Below are 18201 nucleotides of genomic sequence, written 5' to 3'. Positions count from 1 at the left end.
ATACCGCCACTGCACTCCAGCCTGGGTGACAGAGCGAGACTATCTCAAAAAAAAAAAAAAATTTATCATCACATTTTCAGTGGCTGTTGAGTAACATGGCTACCTTCTCCGAATACAGCATTAAGTAGGAAAGAGCAAGCTACAGTGCTGAATATGTGGTATCGTCCCACTTTTTTTCTTTCTTGCAATGGAGTCTCACTCTGTTGCCCAGGCTGGAGTGCAGTGGCTCAATCTTGGCTCAGTACAACCTCCACCTCCCGGGTTCAAGCGATTATCCTGCCTCAGCCTCCTGAGTGGCTGAGATTATAGGCACACGCCACCACGCTGGCGAATTTTTGTATTTTTATTAGAGATGGGGTTTCACCATGTTGGCCAGGCTAGGCTTGAACTCCTGACCTCAAGTGATCCGCCTGCCTCGGCCTCCCAAACTGCTGGGATTACGGGCCTGAGCCACTACGCCCGGTCCTACTTTTGTTATTTTTTAAAGTCTAAATGGGGGGAAGGGAAATGTTAGAAGACCCCCCCAAAGCTGAAACTTCTTTCAGGGTGAGGGCTAATTTCTAGAAACTTCCGGATGCATCTTAGTTTGGTCATTTTTTTAAGCGACTGTCCTGCTTTTCCACGTGTAACCATGATGACAGTTTGGTTTTATTTCCAATGAGAAGGGGGCGGGGGGGGGGGGGCTCCAGCCACTGACCTTCTCCAGCTGGTGTCCGCGGGTGGCGAGAGGTACACAGTGCCATAGGGGCAGCTGTCGGCGTGAGCGTGAGTTAAGGGGGCAGTGCCGCTGGCTGAGACCCCGCCTCCATCAACACACTCTCAGCCAGGGCTTCCTGCCCCTGGCTGGCTGGTTGGGCTCAGCCTGGGGCCTGCAAACAGCTGGGACCAGTAGGGCGGGGAGGGGGGCGGGGGGCGTTTCCTGCGGCCTTTCCTGCCTGGCTACAAGCAGCCCCCGTTCCAGGGGCTCCCCAGGGATATGGCCCTGTCCACCTAGCACTCAGCACTCTGCTCCATGAGCACACGTGCGGGCTGCACCCCTTCCAAGGGAGGGGGTTCTGGGCCGTGAAAGTGGGGCCCGTGGGGGCACTGGGGAGACTGAGTTCAGCTGACCCCGGTCTGGACTCTCCATCCTGGGCTGACGGGGTGGCTCCCGAGGCCCAAGGGCTCGGTCTGGGGCCCAGCTGGTCGAGCTCCCCCAGCCCACGGAAATGAGAACCGGAGAAAAAGCTTCTCTGTTCTGGAGAGCCGGGGGATCCCGGGAGCAACCTGAGGCCGCTCAGACTCTGGTGTTGCGGGGCCCGGCTGGCTGAGCACCAAGGGGCGGCTGAGTTGTGGCGGGGAGGGGGGACTCTGGCTGATCTCTGTTTGACCGAGTTGCAGAGGCAAATTTTACTCCTGTCTTATAGAGATGGAGCCTCCCTTGGATGCGTCCAGATCTCACATAGACCCCCTCAGCCCCATTGCCTTGGCTGGGCTGCCCTCCATGCAGCGCGCGGGAGAGGCCTCATCAGCTCACAGCTCGGACTGTGGGCTCCCTGCTCACGGCCTTCCTGGCCCCACTGCGCCGCCAGGTGTCTAAGCCCTCTGTGGTCAGGTATCACCTTCCTCAACTCCTGCCTTGGGAGCTGTTCTCTGTGCCCCCTGAGCCCCCAAGTCTGGCCAAAGGCTCTAGGGCTTGCGGCACAGCCTCCTCCAGGAAGTCCCCCGGGCTGCCCTGAGATCAAGCCTCCCAGTTGGTGCTGCTCTGATTCTGTCCCCAGAGCTGGAAGCAGGCAGTCCTGTCAGAACCTGCTGGGTAAACTTGGGGTCCTGTGGGAACCGACAGAACCTGGCCCCCCACCCTCATCCTCTGGGGAAAAGGATATCTGCCGTCCATGTTTGTCCACTGACAGGGGCCGGCGGTGCGGGGAGCCGAGCCGGCCGCGCTCCCGGTACACCCTGTCCACCAGCCCATGGTGCCGGGTGGTCCGGCTGGTGTCCAGGCCCGAGGATTGGAAGGGGGTCTGGGGGAGGAGATGGAAACAGAGAGAGAGAAACCCAAACAATGGTTACCAGCTGTGGCCCCAGCGCTGGCCCCAGAGTCTGATCGCAGGGCCCCCTGCTCCGGAGCACCCTCGGCCAGTGCTCCACAGCCTGGGATGGGCTTCTTCCTTCAGCCCCAGCTCCTCGGCTCTCCAAGCACTGGGGGGCAGGGAGGGGGTGTGAGCCGGGGTCCCGGGAGCCAGGGTGACAGGGGCGTGCAGTGCAGCTGGCATGCACAGGCCAGGCAGAGCGGCACAAGCTCGGGGCCAGCGCCCGCCGGGTGCCAGGGGTGTAGCCGGCCTGGGCAGCCCTCCTCCCCAGCCTCACCAGGTGCAGACAGGCCTCCACCCTCTCTCTCCGGGCCTGGCCGGCCTCCTACCCCCACCTACGTCATCCCTGGAGGGGCCTGCCAAGAGACGGCCCAGGGGCTTCCAGCCCAGGACTGTTCCGGGGCCCACCTGGCCAAGCACGAGTTCCCGGGAGGCTTCCTTGTGGAGCCCAGGGCTGCTCTTGATTGAGACGCGGCCCCCACACGCCCTCCCCTGCAGCCTTCTCCAGGCACTCCAGGCACCACCGGAGCCAAGTACAGGCACTTTCCGGAGCCATGGCCCACTGCTTGACTGGAAGGGGCTTTCTCCCAGCACCTGGGGCTGGCACCGGGCCGGCCCTCCCCAGGCCCTGCTACATGCCCGGCCTCATGCCCCCGGGGCTGCCAGGAGCCCGCCCTGACCCTGTGTTCCCCACTTGCCATCTGACTGGGGTGAGATCAGCAGGCCCTGCCAGCTCTGGATGCAGCCAATCCCCCGGTCCGGCCATCTGGCCCCTGAGCCCTTATGCCTTCTCTGGGCAGCCAGGCAAAATGAGACTCTGATACTAAAGTGAGTCTCCCCTCCAGAAGCCTGTCCATGGCTGGGATCACTGCTTTGTCCTAGCCTCGGCCAGAGTTCAGGGCTGACTGCTGTCCCCAGCCCTGGGGACCCCCAAGTTTGTCTTTGATCCAGCATGAACTTTGCTGGTTTGGGTCTTTCTGTGGCTCTTGCCCCCAAAAGGCTATGGGCATGGGAGACATGGGCCTGTGACGATGAGGGTGTGAACTATGCTGTCCAGCACACAGGCCCCCGAGGACAGGGGCCATTCATCTCCTTCCAGAGATGCCTTGAAGCCCAGAGGGGAAACTGAGGCAGCCGAAGCAGAGTCAGAGGCATAATGAAGCGGGGGCTGGCCACGCCCTGGCTCACCACGTCCCGCCTGCTGGCCTGGTTTGGGAAATGCGTGCACACGTGTGTGTGTGTGTGTGTGTTTGTGTTTGTGTATGTATACAGGGACAGACCATGCAGCTTTGGGGCACATGCTTGGATTCTGCTCTGCTGGACCCCAGATGGGGATGCACGGCTGTGGCATCTGCCCCAGATGGACCCCAAGAGTCCCCAGGGCCTCTCGACGCGACCATACGCACTTCCCGAGATGGGGGTGCGGAGTGGATCCATTTCCATTTGGCGGACGGGACACCTCCACCTCCCTGGGAGCTGCGGGGGCGGCCGCTTGGGGAGCTCAGGGATCCCCAGCGCCCGCACATGGGTCGGGGTCTTGCAGGCTGGCGCCGGGGACGCCGCGGCCTCAGCCTGGGGGCTCATTTACCAGAGAGACAGGAGCCGCTGCCAGGGCCTCCCCCAGAAATCCGCTGGGCTGAAAATGCAAAGAACCGAGACTTTGAGACGCTGCTGCCTTGCCTGGCCCCGAAGGCGGGATGCGTGGGACCCCCCCAGGCTGTGGGCCTCGGGCGACAGACACCCAACAGGGTCCTGTGCCCCTCGGCCCTGCTCAGGCTGAGCTTGGGAGGTGCCCAGAGAGAGACTGTCTTCCAGGGAAGAGGGGACAGGAGAAACAGGAAGGGGAGAGACGGGCGACAGGGGAGAAAACCCAGCCAGGAAGGGCTGTGACAATGAACAGGCCCAGCATCAGTGATGGCCCGCACTCAGTGTGCCAGGGGAGGTGCACCATGGGGCCAGCCCAAGGATCCCTGCCCTGTCCAGCAGCGGTGCAGGTGAGGGTGGAGCTGGTGGGTGACTCGGGAGGGGCTCGGGCTCCATCTGGCCTGTCAGTGGCCACGGCTGTGTCCAAGGTGGTTTTCTCAGCCACAGAGTAGGTGTGACCCCCAGGGGGGCCTGTCCATGCAGAGCCCATACACCATCCTGGGGGTGGCCCTGATTCACAGGCCAGCTCCCTCGGCCCCACCCCGTCCCCATTTCCACCCGCAGACCAGGGACAGGGAAGAGGGCCGCTGTGGGCCTTATCTCCTGTTTACGATAAGGCTGTGCACGGCGGCTGTGCGGCCTGCGGGAGCCGCGCTGTGTGGGCCTCTGCCAAGAAATGTTTGCAGACAAGTGGGGTCAGGCCGCCGGGCCTCCTTCTGAGAATTGCTGGGCTTGTGGATTAGTGAGGCAGGACAGAGCCAAGCCCCAGCGGCCCCGAGCGGTTCCCGCTGCCGCACAGCCGGCCAACAGGTGTAGCGGCTGCCGAAATGCTGGAAGCCAGATGGAGGGCTCGCCTCGGGGTCTGCTGATGGGGAATGGGTTGGGGGGGATCCTGGTGCACCCTGGCGGGGCCACTCTGCTTCCTCCGGTTTCCAGGGCAGACAAGGAGAAGGCAAGGGTTGGGTGGGCTCCGGCAACTGTCTGGTGACCCCAGCTGTCTTCAATGTCTGGCCCCCGGTGGGAGGCTGGGGGAAGCTCCCCACCATGGGGGCAGGGCCAGGGGGTGGGGCACTCACCTGGAAGGGCAGGTCCATGGTACCACTCCCAATCTGGTTCACGTTGGGCAGGGACCCGCCATAGTACTGGCCGCGGCTGGGGCCCAGTTGCAGGTACTGGGATTTCTGGAGCTGGAGCTGCGAGAGAGAGGCCAGCAGCTGCAGGAGGCATCACCTCCCAGACTCACCCTGGAGTGCCAGCCCCAAAGGCACAAAAAGACCCAAGTGGTGGGATTGACAGCATAAGTGCAGAAGTTTGCAGGACCTCATGACCCAGATGCTTAAGGAAACCAGGTGTCCCTCCACCAAAAATGGCAGAATCAGAAACCCGAGGTGCCGGGACGGCTCCCCAGGCAGGGCAATGCACCGTGCGGAAACCCATGGCTGCAAACCTGGGGAGCTGGCTGCCTTGCCGCTGACTCGGCCAGTCAATGAATGAGCAAGAGAGGCACTGGCGGGCCTGCAGCCTGCCAAGAAGGCCCCTCACCAGCCCAGGGGAGCCATTTCTTATCACGGCCAGAGGCTGTGACTTGGCAGGCCAGGCGGCTTTCCACTGGCCTCAATCAGAGGGAGCTGTCTCAGAAGTGTGGTGATGGCCTTCAAAGGGTGGGACTTGTGATCCTGATGGCAGCCCGCACAGGGCCAGGACAGCCAAGTCAGTCCCCCAGACCCAGCTTGAGTTCTAGGGGGTCCTGAGCTCCATGTTCCTTTCTCATGGTACCTCCCAGCCTCTTGGGGACTGGGCCCAGCTGAGTGCCTTCATCTCGGCTACATCCCTGCTTCCCATTCCCTGATGGCATCGGGGCACAGAACCAGGGGCCAGGAACTCCCTGACTGGTCACGCTGACTCTGAGCAGGGCTGGAATCTGGCCTCCTCCCCCTCATGTGGCTGACGCTGATTTGCCAGTAACAGAGGCCCCTGACCCAGGTGGCACGACCCGAGGCCCTTGGGGATGCTGGTCCATGATGCCTGCCATGCAACCAGGGGAGGCAGCCACCGTGAGGAGAGGCGGGGGCTGGGTAGGCAGGAGGGAGGGGTGGTTGTCCACTCTGGCCCGGCAGGGGCGGTTGCTAGGGTGGATACTGTGTACACAACAAGGCCAACTCATTCCTTACAAACAGCTCCTGGTAGTGTGTGGAGAGCTGGCCGCCCCACCGCCCCAACTTCCTGGGGGGCCCTGGACACCGGAGGCGGAAGTAAAGCCCGGGAACTGGCCGCCTGCCTGGCTGAGCACCTCGCCCAGGTAAACAGCTGTTTCCTGTCAGCTGCAGTGGAGCCGATGGTAAGATTAACCTTGTGTGTTATTGGGTGGCTCTCGAGGGTCTGGGGGTCCGGCCCAGGGTCTGTGCTGGGAACCCTTGGTGGCCGCTGGCCGGACACATACATGACGAACACCCAAAGTGTCCTTCCCAGCAGTCACACCAGATGAAACAGGCCAGCTCCGCGCTGCAGCAAGGGGATGGGGTGCAGAGTAGGGGTCCCTCAGCTCCCATCCCACGCCTACCTGGGCATAGGTAGCCTGTGGCCTCCCGTGACCTTCTCCACCCTCTTCTGTGTCCAAGTAGCACGACAGAAACCTGTGCTACGTTCACCTCTCACTGACTGCATGGCCCCAGAGGCATGACACCTCCTGTACCTGTGTCCCCACCTAGAGTGAGTGCTACAGGTGGGTGTGAGAGGGACACACGATGTGTGACACAGCAGGTACTCATGCCACATGTGTTTTCTACACGGGCTGAGCCGCCAGCTCCCAGGAGGCCAGACATCAGGGGCAAGAACTCCCTGAAGCAGCTTTGTTTGCACTATGTCCCCGGGCCACAGGAAACCTGGGATGCAGGGACAATCTACAGGACTGGGGACGCACAGAACTCTCATGGTTCCCAAGCCCCATCTCTGTCCAAACCTTGCCCACAATACCCAGCTCCCGCCCACTTTGCTGTAGGGACTCAGGCTTCGGAGCATAGCCCCCGGGCCAGGAGTGGACACTGAGCAGGGATTCTGCTCTTCTTTTTTTGTTGATGTTGTTTTTGTTTTTTGAGATGTAGTTTTCACTCTGTTGCCCAGGCTGGAGTGCAGTGGTGCCATCTTGGCTCACTACAATCTCCACCTCCCAGGCTCAAGTGATTCTCCTGCCTCAGCCTCCCAAGTAGCTGGGATTACAGGCACAAGTCACCATGCCTGGTTAATTTTTTTTTTTTTTTTTCTAATAGAGACGGGGTTTTTCACTGCTCAGGCTGGTCTTGAACTCCTGACCTCAAGTGATCCACCCGCCTCGGCCTCCCAAAGTATTGGGATTACAGGAGTGAGCCATCACGCCTGGCCGCTGCTCTTCTTTTAGGGAAGCCCATGCTCATTCTTGGTTTTGCATGAGTTGTACAGTAAAGGGTTAACCTGGCTCAAAGAGAGGTCTGGCCTTTGTCCCCAGCTCCTGGTAGGTGACCTGCAGGAGAATATCATGCCTGATAAGAGTGTCATTGTGTGCCTGAGGCCTTGGGCTATGGCAGAGTCTGTTCACACTGTGGTTTTAGGGTGGGGGTTTGGGCACATCAGCTTGACATCTGGAGGGACTAGAGACAGGTTGGCTATGAGGGTGCCCAGCTACGTCTATAGGACCAGCCCCCAGTACAGACCCTGGACATGCAGCTCAGGGGAGCTTCTGCAGCTGGCAGTGCTCCATGCTGGGAGAATTGTGCACTATTCACATCTGCCTCTTCCCTTGGATGATTTTTTCTTTTTTTTAGATGGAGTCTAGCTCTGTCGTCCAGGCTGGAGTACAGTGGCCCTATCTCGGCTCACTGCAACCTCTGCTTCCAGGGTTCAAGCGATTCTCTCACCTCAGCTTCCTGAGTAGCTGGGATTACAGATGTGCAACACCACACCCAGCTAATTTTTGTATTTTTAGTAGAGAGGGAGTTTCACCACATTGGCCAGGCTGGTCTCAAACCCCTGACCCCAAGAGATTCGCCCACCTCAGCCTCCCAAAATGCTGGGATTACAGGTGTTAGCCACCACACCCAGCCTCCCTTGGGTAATTTTAATGTGTCCTTTCGCTGCAATAAACCATAAGCATGAACAAAACGGCTTCTGGGGAGTCCTACAAGTGAATTTTCTAGCCAGAGGGTGGGCACGGGGACTCCTGAGTCTGCAGGAGCTGACTGTCCTCCCCGGCCTAGCTGGAACCCCTGGGAGCAGGGTCCTCCTTTCTCTGGGGTCCCAGGGTGGTGGGACGCCAGCCTGGGCTCTGCCCCCACGGACCTCTGGCCTCAGATGGAAGAAATGCTAGATGTCATGGCACTGCAGGCAACATCACAGCTTTTCTCACTGCCACATCACAGTCCCCTGCCCCCGCCCCACGCTGTATTCCCCAAACCACTGAGACCCTGAGAATGAGCTCCATGAACCCAGCAGCCAGCCCAGGGCCCGCTGCTCACCAGCGCTTGCCAGCAGAATCCACAAGTGAACAAAGATGTGATGGGGTGAATGAACGAATGAACGCTGCTGCGCCCCCTCCACAGCTGACTTCACAAGCCAGGTGACAGGACCATCTGGAGGCTGTACAAGCACTTAAGATTAGAACCCAGGAGGCCTCAAGCAGCAGCTTGGCCACCCCTTTCCACAGCTGGCCCAGGCAACACAAGCCACCTCAAGGTGTAACCCTCACTTGGAGCCAGCAGCTAGGATGCCACAGCAGCTCCAGCCTGCCCTACAGAGAGGCTCGGGGCTGACCTGGGACTCAGGTGTCCCGTCTCCACACCATCCCCATGGCTGTCAACAAGCGAGGCCGCCCACAGGTGAAACAGCTGAGGCCTGGAGAAGGCATCTCATAGGAGTCGGGAAAGCTGCAGCTCCCAGGGCACCCCTCATTCATGGCCTGTGGGCCAGATAGATGGGTATCTGGTGCCAGCTCCCCAGCTGTGGTAGTAGACCCCACTGGCGATTTGGAGGGCCCTGCTGAGGGCAGGTGGGTGGGTGCCCCGCTAACCACACTTTGCCTCCGGCCTCCCCAGCCTCACTCCCTCCAGCCGCCCAAGCCCCAAAGTGCCCCTAGCTTGTCCTTTCCCCGCTGACCCCCATGCAGGGCGATTCTCCTGCCTCAGGCTCCTGAGTAGCTGGAATTGCAGGCACACCACCACACCCAGCCAATTTTTGTAATTTTAGTAGAGATGGGGTTTTGCCATGTTAGCCAGGCTAGTCTCAAACCCCTGACCTCAGGTGATCCGCCTGCCTTAGCCTCCCAAAGTGCTAGGATTACAGGAGTGAGCCACTGGGCCTGGCTCAGCTCTCCTTTCTCTTACAATTAAAGAGAAAGGCCCACCCTAACCCAGGACGGTCTCATCTGGAGACCCTAATTTCCAACTACAGTTGACCCTGAGACAACACGGGGATTGGGGAGCCCACCCTCATGCAGTCAAAAATCCAAGTATAATTTTTTTTCTTTTTATATTTTTTACTTCTATTCATTTCTTCATTTATTTGAGACAGGCTCTCACTCTGTCGCCCAGGCTGGAGGGTAGTGGCACAATCACACCTCACTGCGGCCTTGGCCTCCCAGGATCAGGTGATCCCCCCGCTTTGGCCTCCTGAGTATCTGGAGCCACAAGCACGAACCACTATGCCAGGCTAATTTTTAACTTTTTGTAGAGATGGAGTCTCACTATGTTGACCAGCTGGTCTCCAACTCCTGGCTTCAAGCAGTCCTCCCATCTCAGCTTCCCAAAGTGCTGAGATTAGAGGCATGAGCCACCGTGCCCCACCCCAGTATAACTTCTGACTCCTCCAACACTTAACTAATAGCTTACTGTTGACTGGAAGCCTCACTGATAATATGGTCAATTAACACACATTTGGTATGTTCTATGCATTACTTACTGTATTCTTACAATAAAGCTAAAGAAAATGATACTAAGAAAATCATTAAGGAAGAGAAAATGTTTGCTATTTGTGAAGTGGAAGGGATCGATTATCCCAAAGGTCTTTGTCCTCACTCCTCACTGTCCTTCATGAAGAGCTGGTTGAGGAGGAGGAGGAAGAGGAGGAAAAGGAGGAGGAGGAACAGCAGCAGCAGGAGGAGGGCGGCAGCTTGGTCTTGCTGTCTCACGCATGGCAGAGGCAGGAGAGAAACCATGTATGAGTAGATATGTGTGGCTCAAAACCATTGATCCAAGAGTCAACTGTAAGGTCACCTTCCTAGGTTCCAGGAGTGAGGGTGTGGACTACCTTTTTGTGGGACATGATTCACCCCTCTACAGGGCTTCTGAGGGGGTACCAGTACATGCCACTCTCCAGATGGGAAAACTGAGGCCCCACACACCTGGAACTTAACCCCTGCATGACCAGCATGACTGAAGTCACATGGCCCCTCCTGGGACAAGTGTTACTGAAGCTACCCGATCTCAGATGAGAACTCGTCAGCATCAATGGAGGCACATAGGAGGCAAATGTGGACCCAGCTCTGATGCTACAAGCTGACCGCAGGGACCTCTGCTCCTGATACAGCCTGCACCGGGACTCCCTCACACAAAGTCCTACCTCCCCACCTGACCCCTCTACAGAGCCCTGTGTAAAGGTGGCTTCTCAGGCCTCTGCTGACCCTCACCCCTTGCTGACAGGACCCTCGCCCTGGAGAACGCCCACCTCTGCCTCTGTCTGTGCCCACGTCCACGATCCTGCTGAGTCTACGTCCCCTGCCCCGTCCAGGTGGCATCCACAGGGCTGGATGGAGCAGGGGCCGTGAGGTGGGGGAATGGGGGCCGAGTGGCCCTGGGGTGGCCCCGGTGTAATACGGCTGTGGCTACTTCTCCAGGACGTGGAGAGATGTTCGGGCAGCACCCAGTCTCCCGGGAACCCTGCACAGGGCACAGAGACACCCCAACCTGATGGCCCTCCCTGGGGCTCGCTCTGCAGACGGGGCCAGCCTTGGTCAGGCCCAGAAGCAATTGCCATGGCAACTGGCCAACCTTCTAATGAGATTGAGGGAAGCAGACGGGCTGATGGCTGAGCTCGGACCTGCAAAGCCGTGGCAGGCCCAGGGCCTCCCTGTGGGGGACCAGGGAGGGAGGCGCTGTCTGTGCCAAGCAGTCCTCAGTGTCCCCCCCTCCCCACCTCTAGGCTTCAAGGTCTAGTCTCTACTCTCCCTGACCACTAGGCTCCAGCTCACATGCTTCCTCCCAGAGCCACCAGTCACTACCTCCGGGCCTTTGCACCAGTGTTGCCTGTACCAGAAGGCTCTTCCCCCTGGGCCCACCGCTGCCCAGCACTGAGCCTCCCCCAAGGGGCCACCCTCTGCATGGCCCCTCCCCTGACAGTCCAGATGGGGAAACTGAGGCTCAAGAAAGCACAGGGACTGCCTGAGTGCAGAGGCAGCATGCACCTCAGCCTGGGGCGTGGCCCTACAAGAGGAAGGGGAGGAGCGAACACCTTCTTCAGCCCAGTGAATGCACAGGACGCACCTGGATCCTGGATCCTGGATCCTGGGAGCTGACCGGGACCCCGGGGATTCGCACCCCTTGACCCTGCAGCCCCATAACTCAGGGCTTCCCAAAATGGAGTTCTGGGAAGGCTGATGAGGGCAGAGGGACCCTGGAATGGGGAAGGAGGCCTGGGCCTTGGAGGGCTCTCCAAGCGTGCCAGCAGCCAAAGGCAGGAATGTGTGGTGACTTGAAGGACACCCCCACAGGGCAGGAGCCTTCATCCTCCCATGTCCACGCTGGCTGGAACCTCTGCTGCTGGCGTGAAGCCCAGCTGGGCCAATAGCTGAGAACCAACTGAGGCTCAGGCACCCACCCGCTCAGCCAGTCCGGCTCCCACCCCACCATAGCAGCATCCCCACCTCCCCTCCCAGACTCAAGGCGAGAGTCTGCCCAGCACTGGGCATGGTTCTAGGTTCAGTGGACGTGGCTGCCAGCCAGCCAGACGGGCACTGCTCACACAAGCCCGTAGCCCAGAGCGAGCAGCAAGCATTAGATCTCCAGGCAAGTGGTGAATGCTGGAGCTTCAGCCTGAGCCACTGTGCAGCGGTGGACTGGCAGAGACATAGCATGGGGGAGTCTTGCAGGGGAGGAGGAACAGCAGATGCAGAGGTCCAGGACTGGGAGCTCAAAGGGTCTGAGACGGGCCACCAGGGGTGAAATACGGTCACCGACGGAACAGAAGCTTCTGGAGCCACTCAGCATCAACAGCCAGAGCAGGACTCTTCTCTTAAAGGCTCCAGGCCTCCACCGTGAGGCCTCACCTGCCCACGCTGCCCAGGCCCATGGTGAAGGAGCCGGCCCCACAGCCCTGTCACCGCCCCCGCCCCAGCACTCCCGGGGGACATGCCATCTGCTCCCTGCAGTTGAGACCTCGGCTTCAAAATGAGGCCTGCAGGAGCTGGCGTACGCCTTGATCCAGCACCACGCTCAGGATCCCCCGCTCCCCAGGGATTCCCCTTGTCACTGCCCTGAATCAAGCAGAACCAAGGAGGTGAACAGCCTCTGGGCCGGCTTTTAACCAGACGCACTAGCAGGGATGGCATCCCCAGTGCCAGGAGGGGCCAATGCCAACGTGAGAAGCGAGACAGGGACGAAAGCCCTGGGGCCTCTGCCCTGCCCTGGGGCGTCCAAGTCTCTGACAGGCACCCTCAAAGCTCCGAGTGATGTCAGAGGCTGCAGCAAAGCCTTCTGCCTCTGACTTGTGCACACAGAACTTCCCATGTCTGACCCTCAAGCCTCCTCCTGCACTCCTCCAACGGCCCAGCAAAGAGCCCCAGATCGCACGCATTTTGCTCAGATGCCCATCGCCAATCTCCTGTGCATGTTGTGGGGGAGGATTTTCTGCCCGGACACCTCGCTGTAGGGGTAAGGGATGCATGCCTGGCATCCCCTGATCAATTCATTCTCCCAGAGGCCGGGGCTGGGTAATGGCTGCAGGGTACACAGGGAATGTGGAAGCTGCTGCCCACCTCCAGGTGCTGGGTCCCAGGCGAACAGGCTGGTGACTGAGGGGATCCTCGGCTGTGTAGCAGGAGCTGCCAGCCCTGACAGATGCTCCCCAGGTTGCTGCCACTGCCCAGCTCTGGAGACGGTGTGTGTGGGAACACAGCTCGCAGCGGCAAAGCCACAGCCTGTGATGTCCCGCGTCTGTTTTCTTTCTCTCTCTTTTTATTTGCGACAGGGTCTTGGTCTATGGCCCAGGCTGGAGTGCAGCAGCACGATCAAGGCTCACTGCAGCCTCAACCTCCCAGACTCAAACAATCCTCCCACCTCAGCCTCCTAAGTAGCTGGGAGTAGTGGTGTACACCACCATGGCCATTTTTTTTTTTTTTTTTTTTTTTTTTTTTGTCTGTTGAGACAAAACCCTAGGTTGTCCAGGCTGGCCTCAAGCAATCCTCCCACCTTGGCCCCCAAAGTGCTGGGATGATGACAGGTGTAAGTCACTGCGCCCAGCCCACCATTGGTTTCTCTTTGTGGCCTGTTCCTTTTAATTTTTTAAAAATCTTTTACGTGAAAAATATGCTTTCAAAAAAGCTGCAATAAAATCCACATAAAAAATTTACCATGATCTTGTTTGAAAGTGAATGATTCAGAGGCGTTTAGTACACTGTCAACCATCACCTCTGTCTGGTTCTAGAACATTTAAATCACTCCCTAAAGAAACCCCGTACACATCAGCAGTCACTCCCCATTCCCCATCCCCCAGCCCCTAGCAGCCACTAATCCGCTTCCTGTCTCTGTGGATTTATCTGTTCCCGACTTTTTTTTTGAGATGGAGTCTCACTTTTGTCACCCAGGCTGGAGTGCAGTGGCGTAATCTTGACTCACTGTAACCTCCACCTCCTGGGGTCAAGAGATTCTCCTGCCTCAGCCACCCAAGTAGCTGGGACTACAGGCGGGCGCCACCAAGCCTGGTGGATTTTTGTATTTTTAGTAGAGACGGGTTTCACCATGTTGGCCAGGTTGGTCTTGAACTCCTGACCCCAAGCGATCTGCTCACCTTGGCCTCCCAAAGTGCTGGGATTATAGGCAGGAGCCACCATGCTTGGCCAGCCCCTCTGTTTTCTTACAGGAGTTTTACACTTCTAGTTCTTGCATTTAAGTCTTTGGTCCATTCTGAGTTCATTCTGGCTGTCAACTTTGTTTTTGCCTCAGTCCCTCCACGCTGTGGATCCCCACGTTCACTGAGGGCCTGGAGAGAAGAGCCGAGCTGACCCCTCGCTGCATGCCTGGTCCACCAGAGTTACTCAGTAAACATCTGCCAAGCTTGGGAAGCGATAAGGAATGATGATGAGAGCATCACGGGCACGTGGATTCCAGGCCGAGTCTCCTGGGCCCTGGAGACACTTCCCTGCTGCCTCCTCCCTCCCTCCAATCGTGTAAATACAGAGCCACATACACAAACACCAGGCCTGCCTCGGAATGCCTTTTATCAGGCATGGTTGCTGCTGCCAAATTTCCAGACCCAGCTGAACAGAGGGTCCGCCGTGAGCACGTTTTGTTTCTCTTGTAGGTGGTGGCTGGGACGTGTGAAGGTTCCCTTGGGGGCTGAGTACACACAGCTGGCTCACAGGGGCCTCCCTCCCCACAAAGGAGACTCCAGCCCTGCCAGCTGGCCAAGTGCCCACCCTGGGTGGGTCTTGCAGCAGTCCTAAGAGGGGGGAGACACAGCTGTACCCTTATTTTGCAAGCTGGTAAACTGAGGCACTAAGGGACGACAGGAGGGGCCTCAGTTACAATCCAGGCTCTTTCCCCAGCTGGGAGGGCTGTGTCTTGTCATCATTTTTTTTTTTTTAAGAGACAGGTCTTGCCCTATTGCCCAGGCTGGAGTGCAGTAGAGTGAACATGGCTCACTGTAGCCTCAACCTTCTGGGTTCAAATGATCCTCCTGCCTCAGCCTCCCAAGTAGTTGGGACTACAGGTGCACGCCACCACACTCAGCTAAGTTTTTTATTTTCAGAGATGGGGTTTTCCTATGTTGCCCAGGCTGGTCTTGAACTCCTGGCCTCAAGTGATCCTCCCACCTGGTCTCCCAAAGTGCTGGAATTACAGGCGTGAGCCACACACCGGGTCTCCTGTTGTTATTCCGAAGGGCCTCTGGAGTATCCCCAGGCTTAAAGCTCTCTTTTCCTTTCCCCAGAGGCAAACCCCAACTCCCCACTGGCGGCACTCAGGGCCTTCCCCCGCCTTTTGCCTCTGGGCCCTGTACCCACAAAGCCCTTGTCTGGAACCTTCCACAACGGTTCCCATTCACCATCTGGGACTCAGTTCAAGCACTACCTCCCCAGGAAGCCCTGCCGGACCCCCAGCCCCTGCATCCAAAATAACCCTCTGTCTTAGCAGCCCAGGCTGCCATAAGAAAATACCAAAGACAGGCCGGGTGCGGTGGCTCAAGCCTGTAATCCCAGCACTTTGGGAGGCCGAGACGGGCGGATCACGAGGTCAGGAGATCGAGACCATCCTGGCTAACACGGTGAAACCCCATCTCTACTAAAAATGCAAAAAAATTAGCTGGGCGTGGCGGCGAGCGCTTGTAGTCCCAGCTACTTGGGAGGCTGAGGCAGGAGAATGGCGTGAACCCGGGAGGCGGAGCTTGCAGTGAGCCAAGATCAAGCCACTGCACTCCAGCTTAGGCGACTGAGCGAGACTCCGTCTCAAAAAAAAAAAAAAAGAAAAGAAAAGAAAATACCAAAGACCAAGCAGCTTAAATGACAGAAATGTCTTTCTCTGGACAGAATGCCTTCCTTCTGGAGGCTGGAAGTACAAGATCAGGGCCCAGCAGTACCCAGACCAGGTTCCAGGTATAGCGCCTTTCCTGGCCCAGGAGGGGGCCGCCTTCTGAGTCCTCGCATGGCCTCTCCCAGCTGTGTGCGCTTAGAGATCTCCCTTCCTCTTCTTATGAGGCCTCCAATCCTAGAGATCAGGATTCCCCCCCTTATGGCCTGATTTAACTTTAACTACCTCCTAACAGCCCACCTCCAAAGACAGCCCCGCTGGGGGTGAAGGCTTCAACGTGTGAGTTTGGGGGAGACAGAATTCAGTCTGCGGCACCTGCTCACAAATAAGCCGCCTGTGTCTTTCCGCAGGACAACATGCCCTGCCCCCGGGGGCCCAGCACCACCCCCAGGAACTGTCCATAAACAGGTGTATCTGCAACTGGGCGGCCCAGAACCGCCCCACATCCCAAGTCATCAGGGGGCAACCACAGGCAGCCAAACCCAGGCAAAGCCCACAGAGCCCAGGATTCTCTCTGCAGGAGCCCGTGGGGCGCAGGGTGGGTAAGGAGAGGAGGTTTCTGGGCCAGGCTCCAGTGTGCCCTAGCCCTGAAGGGCCAAGTATCTGCGATACAAGAGTGACCAGCAGTGCCTGCCCCCACCCCCCAGGGCAGCCAGGCAGCCAAGATGTGACAAGCAGGAAGTTGTGGGCGGTGTTTCGGGAACGAGTCTCCCAAAGATAAGCAATGTGCCTACTCGGTGGGGTTCACGGGGTAGGGACGCATGGGGGCTGGCGGGGGGCCTACTGACCACCCGGAGGCAGCACAAGGTAGCAGGAGCGGCCCAGAGTTCAAGGCCAGGCAGCCCGGGATGAATAGGGTCCTGTGCTAGATGGACTCACAGCCCCCTGCGAAGCTCACGTCCACCAGAACCTCGGAATGTGACCTTATTTGAAAATAGAGAGTTTCTGCAGATGTAATTAGTGTGGGATCTTGAAATGAGATCATCCTGGAATTAAGGAGGTCCCTGCATCCAATGACTGGTGTCCCCATGAGAGGGGAGGACAGAGACACTGAGGAAAGTGGGCCAAGCAGCAACAGAGGCAGAGATCGGGGTGCTGCGTCTACAAGCCAAGGGCCTGCCGAGGATTGCTGGGGCCACCAGGAGCTGGAAAGAGGCCTGAGACTGGCTCTCCCTCATGGCCTCAGGAGGAACCAACCGTGCTGACTCCTTGATCTTAGACTTCTGGCCTCCGGAGATGAGAGACAATACATTTCTATTGTCTTAAGCCACCTGATTCATGGTGCTTCGCTATGGCAGCCTAACAAAACTAGCCCAGGCTGAGCACATTGGCACACACCTGTAGTCCCAGCAACACGAGAGGCAGAGGCAGGACTGCTTGAGTCCAGGAGGTGGAGGCTGCCATGAGCCAAGATTGTACCACTGCACTCCAACCTGGGCAACAGAGCGAGACACTGTCTCTTAAAAATAAAAGGAAGTAAGAAAGGAAGGAGAGAGAGAGGGAAGGAAGGAGGAAAGAAGGAAACAAACGCAGCCCCTGAACTGTGGAGGGCCTGGGACAAACCCTTTCCTCTCCAAGCTCCCTCTGGACATGGGACTCAACTAAGCCCACAACTGGGGGCACACTAGGAGGAGACGGCCACGGGGACCACTGGCGGCCTCTGGGCTGGTCCCCAGGAGTAGGGGGACCAAGGGGGGCACCATTGGCTGCAGAGTAGGGTCAATAAGGGCCCAGAGAGGGGCAGGAATCCTGAGACTAGGGAGTTGGGAGGGGTGGTTACAGGAACCGTCCAGGGTGAAGGATGAGGTAGGCCGCGGGTCGGGAGGCAGGAACTGCAGGGGTGGGAGTGGAGGCTGGACACAGGGAGTAGAGACAAGGCCAGGCCAGGCCAGGCCAGCACTCATGGTGGTCACTGCAGAGGGACGGGGAGGGTGTAGATGAAGTTCAAACCAGGACAGCACAAGGGTTGGCGAATGCCCAGCCAGTGACTCTATGGCAGGCCTGTGGGGAGTAGGGGGGCCCCAGTACACTGGGAGAAGCACCCCTCCGGAATACACGACTCCCCGGAAGGCCCTGTGGGTGTGACCCCGACTCCACCCCAAAGTCCAGGGGCTGTACCTGGAAGAGCGTGAAGCAGGGGGGCTTAGTGTTCACTAGGCACCCCCTGACTGGGACATGCCCCAGCAGATCCAGGGGAGGCAGGAGGGACCCCGAGTAAGGAGCTCGCGATGTGCTTTGTTGGGTCCACACACGGCAAAAAGCCCTTACACTGTTTAACGGCTGCTGAAGCCCCCGGGAGAGCCCATCCCCACCGCCACCAGCAGGGCCAGCTGGAGACGCAGGCCACCTTCCCAGAGTGAGCCAGCAAAGGCTGTGGCCAGCCCTGGACAGGATATAGGCACAGGATGGTGCACTATCCCACCTCAATCTGTGTGGGGAGCTGCATGGTTAAGCACACTTGCTGCTGGGCAGTGGCCCCTGGGTGGAGATTGGCAGAACCTGGCACCCAGTATGTGACCCCATCATAATCACTGAGGGCCAGGTAGGAGTCACAGCTCCTGGCTTCACCTGCAGCCACAGGAATCTGCCACAGGCTCCAGCGGGGCCAAGCAGAAGGATAAGGAGAGTGGATACCACCTCTGGGGAAGGCCACAGGGCTGCAGGGCTGGGAACTGAAGAGGCTTCCAAGCAAATGAAACTGAACCAACAGATTCTTCTTCTTC

The 18201-nt window shown here is 58.5% G+C and overlaps 1 protein-coding gene across 7 annotated transcripts in view; it reads right to left on the bottom strand.

The window, feature by feature from the left end:
- The window catches only part of CRTC1 (CREB regulated transcription coactivator 1), a 99824-nt gene that overhangs the window by 35571 nt on the left and 46052 nt on the right, over positions 1-18201 (bottom strand). For 5 of the 7 annotated variants that reach the window (XM_030935578.1, XM_030935581.1, XM_030935582.1 and 2 more), the window contains exons 2-5: positions 4793-4909; positions 3661-3708; positions 1866-2003; positions 698-759 (exon numbers count right to left, since the gene is read on the bottom strand). In XM_030935578.1, coding sequence (XP_030791438.1) covers positions 698-759; positions 1866-2003; positions 3661-3708; positions 4793-4909 — 365 coding nt within the window. The remainder of the gene's footprint in view (positions 1-697; positions 760-1865; positions 2004-3660; positions 3709-4792; positions 4910-18201) is intronic. The other 2 variants (XM_030935579.1, XM_030935583.1) reach the window with 1 other exon arrangement.

This window comes from Rhinopithecus roxellana, chromosome 8 (genome assembly GCF_007565055.1).
Source record: "Rhinopithecus roxellana isolate Shanxi Qingling chromosome 8, ASM756505v1, whole genome shotgun sequence".
NCBI lineage: Eukaryota > Metazoa > Chordata > Mammalia > Primates > Cercopithecidae > Rhinopithecus > Rhinopithecus roxellana.
This window is presented reverse-complemented; position numbering and strand designations above follow the sequence as displayed.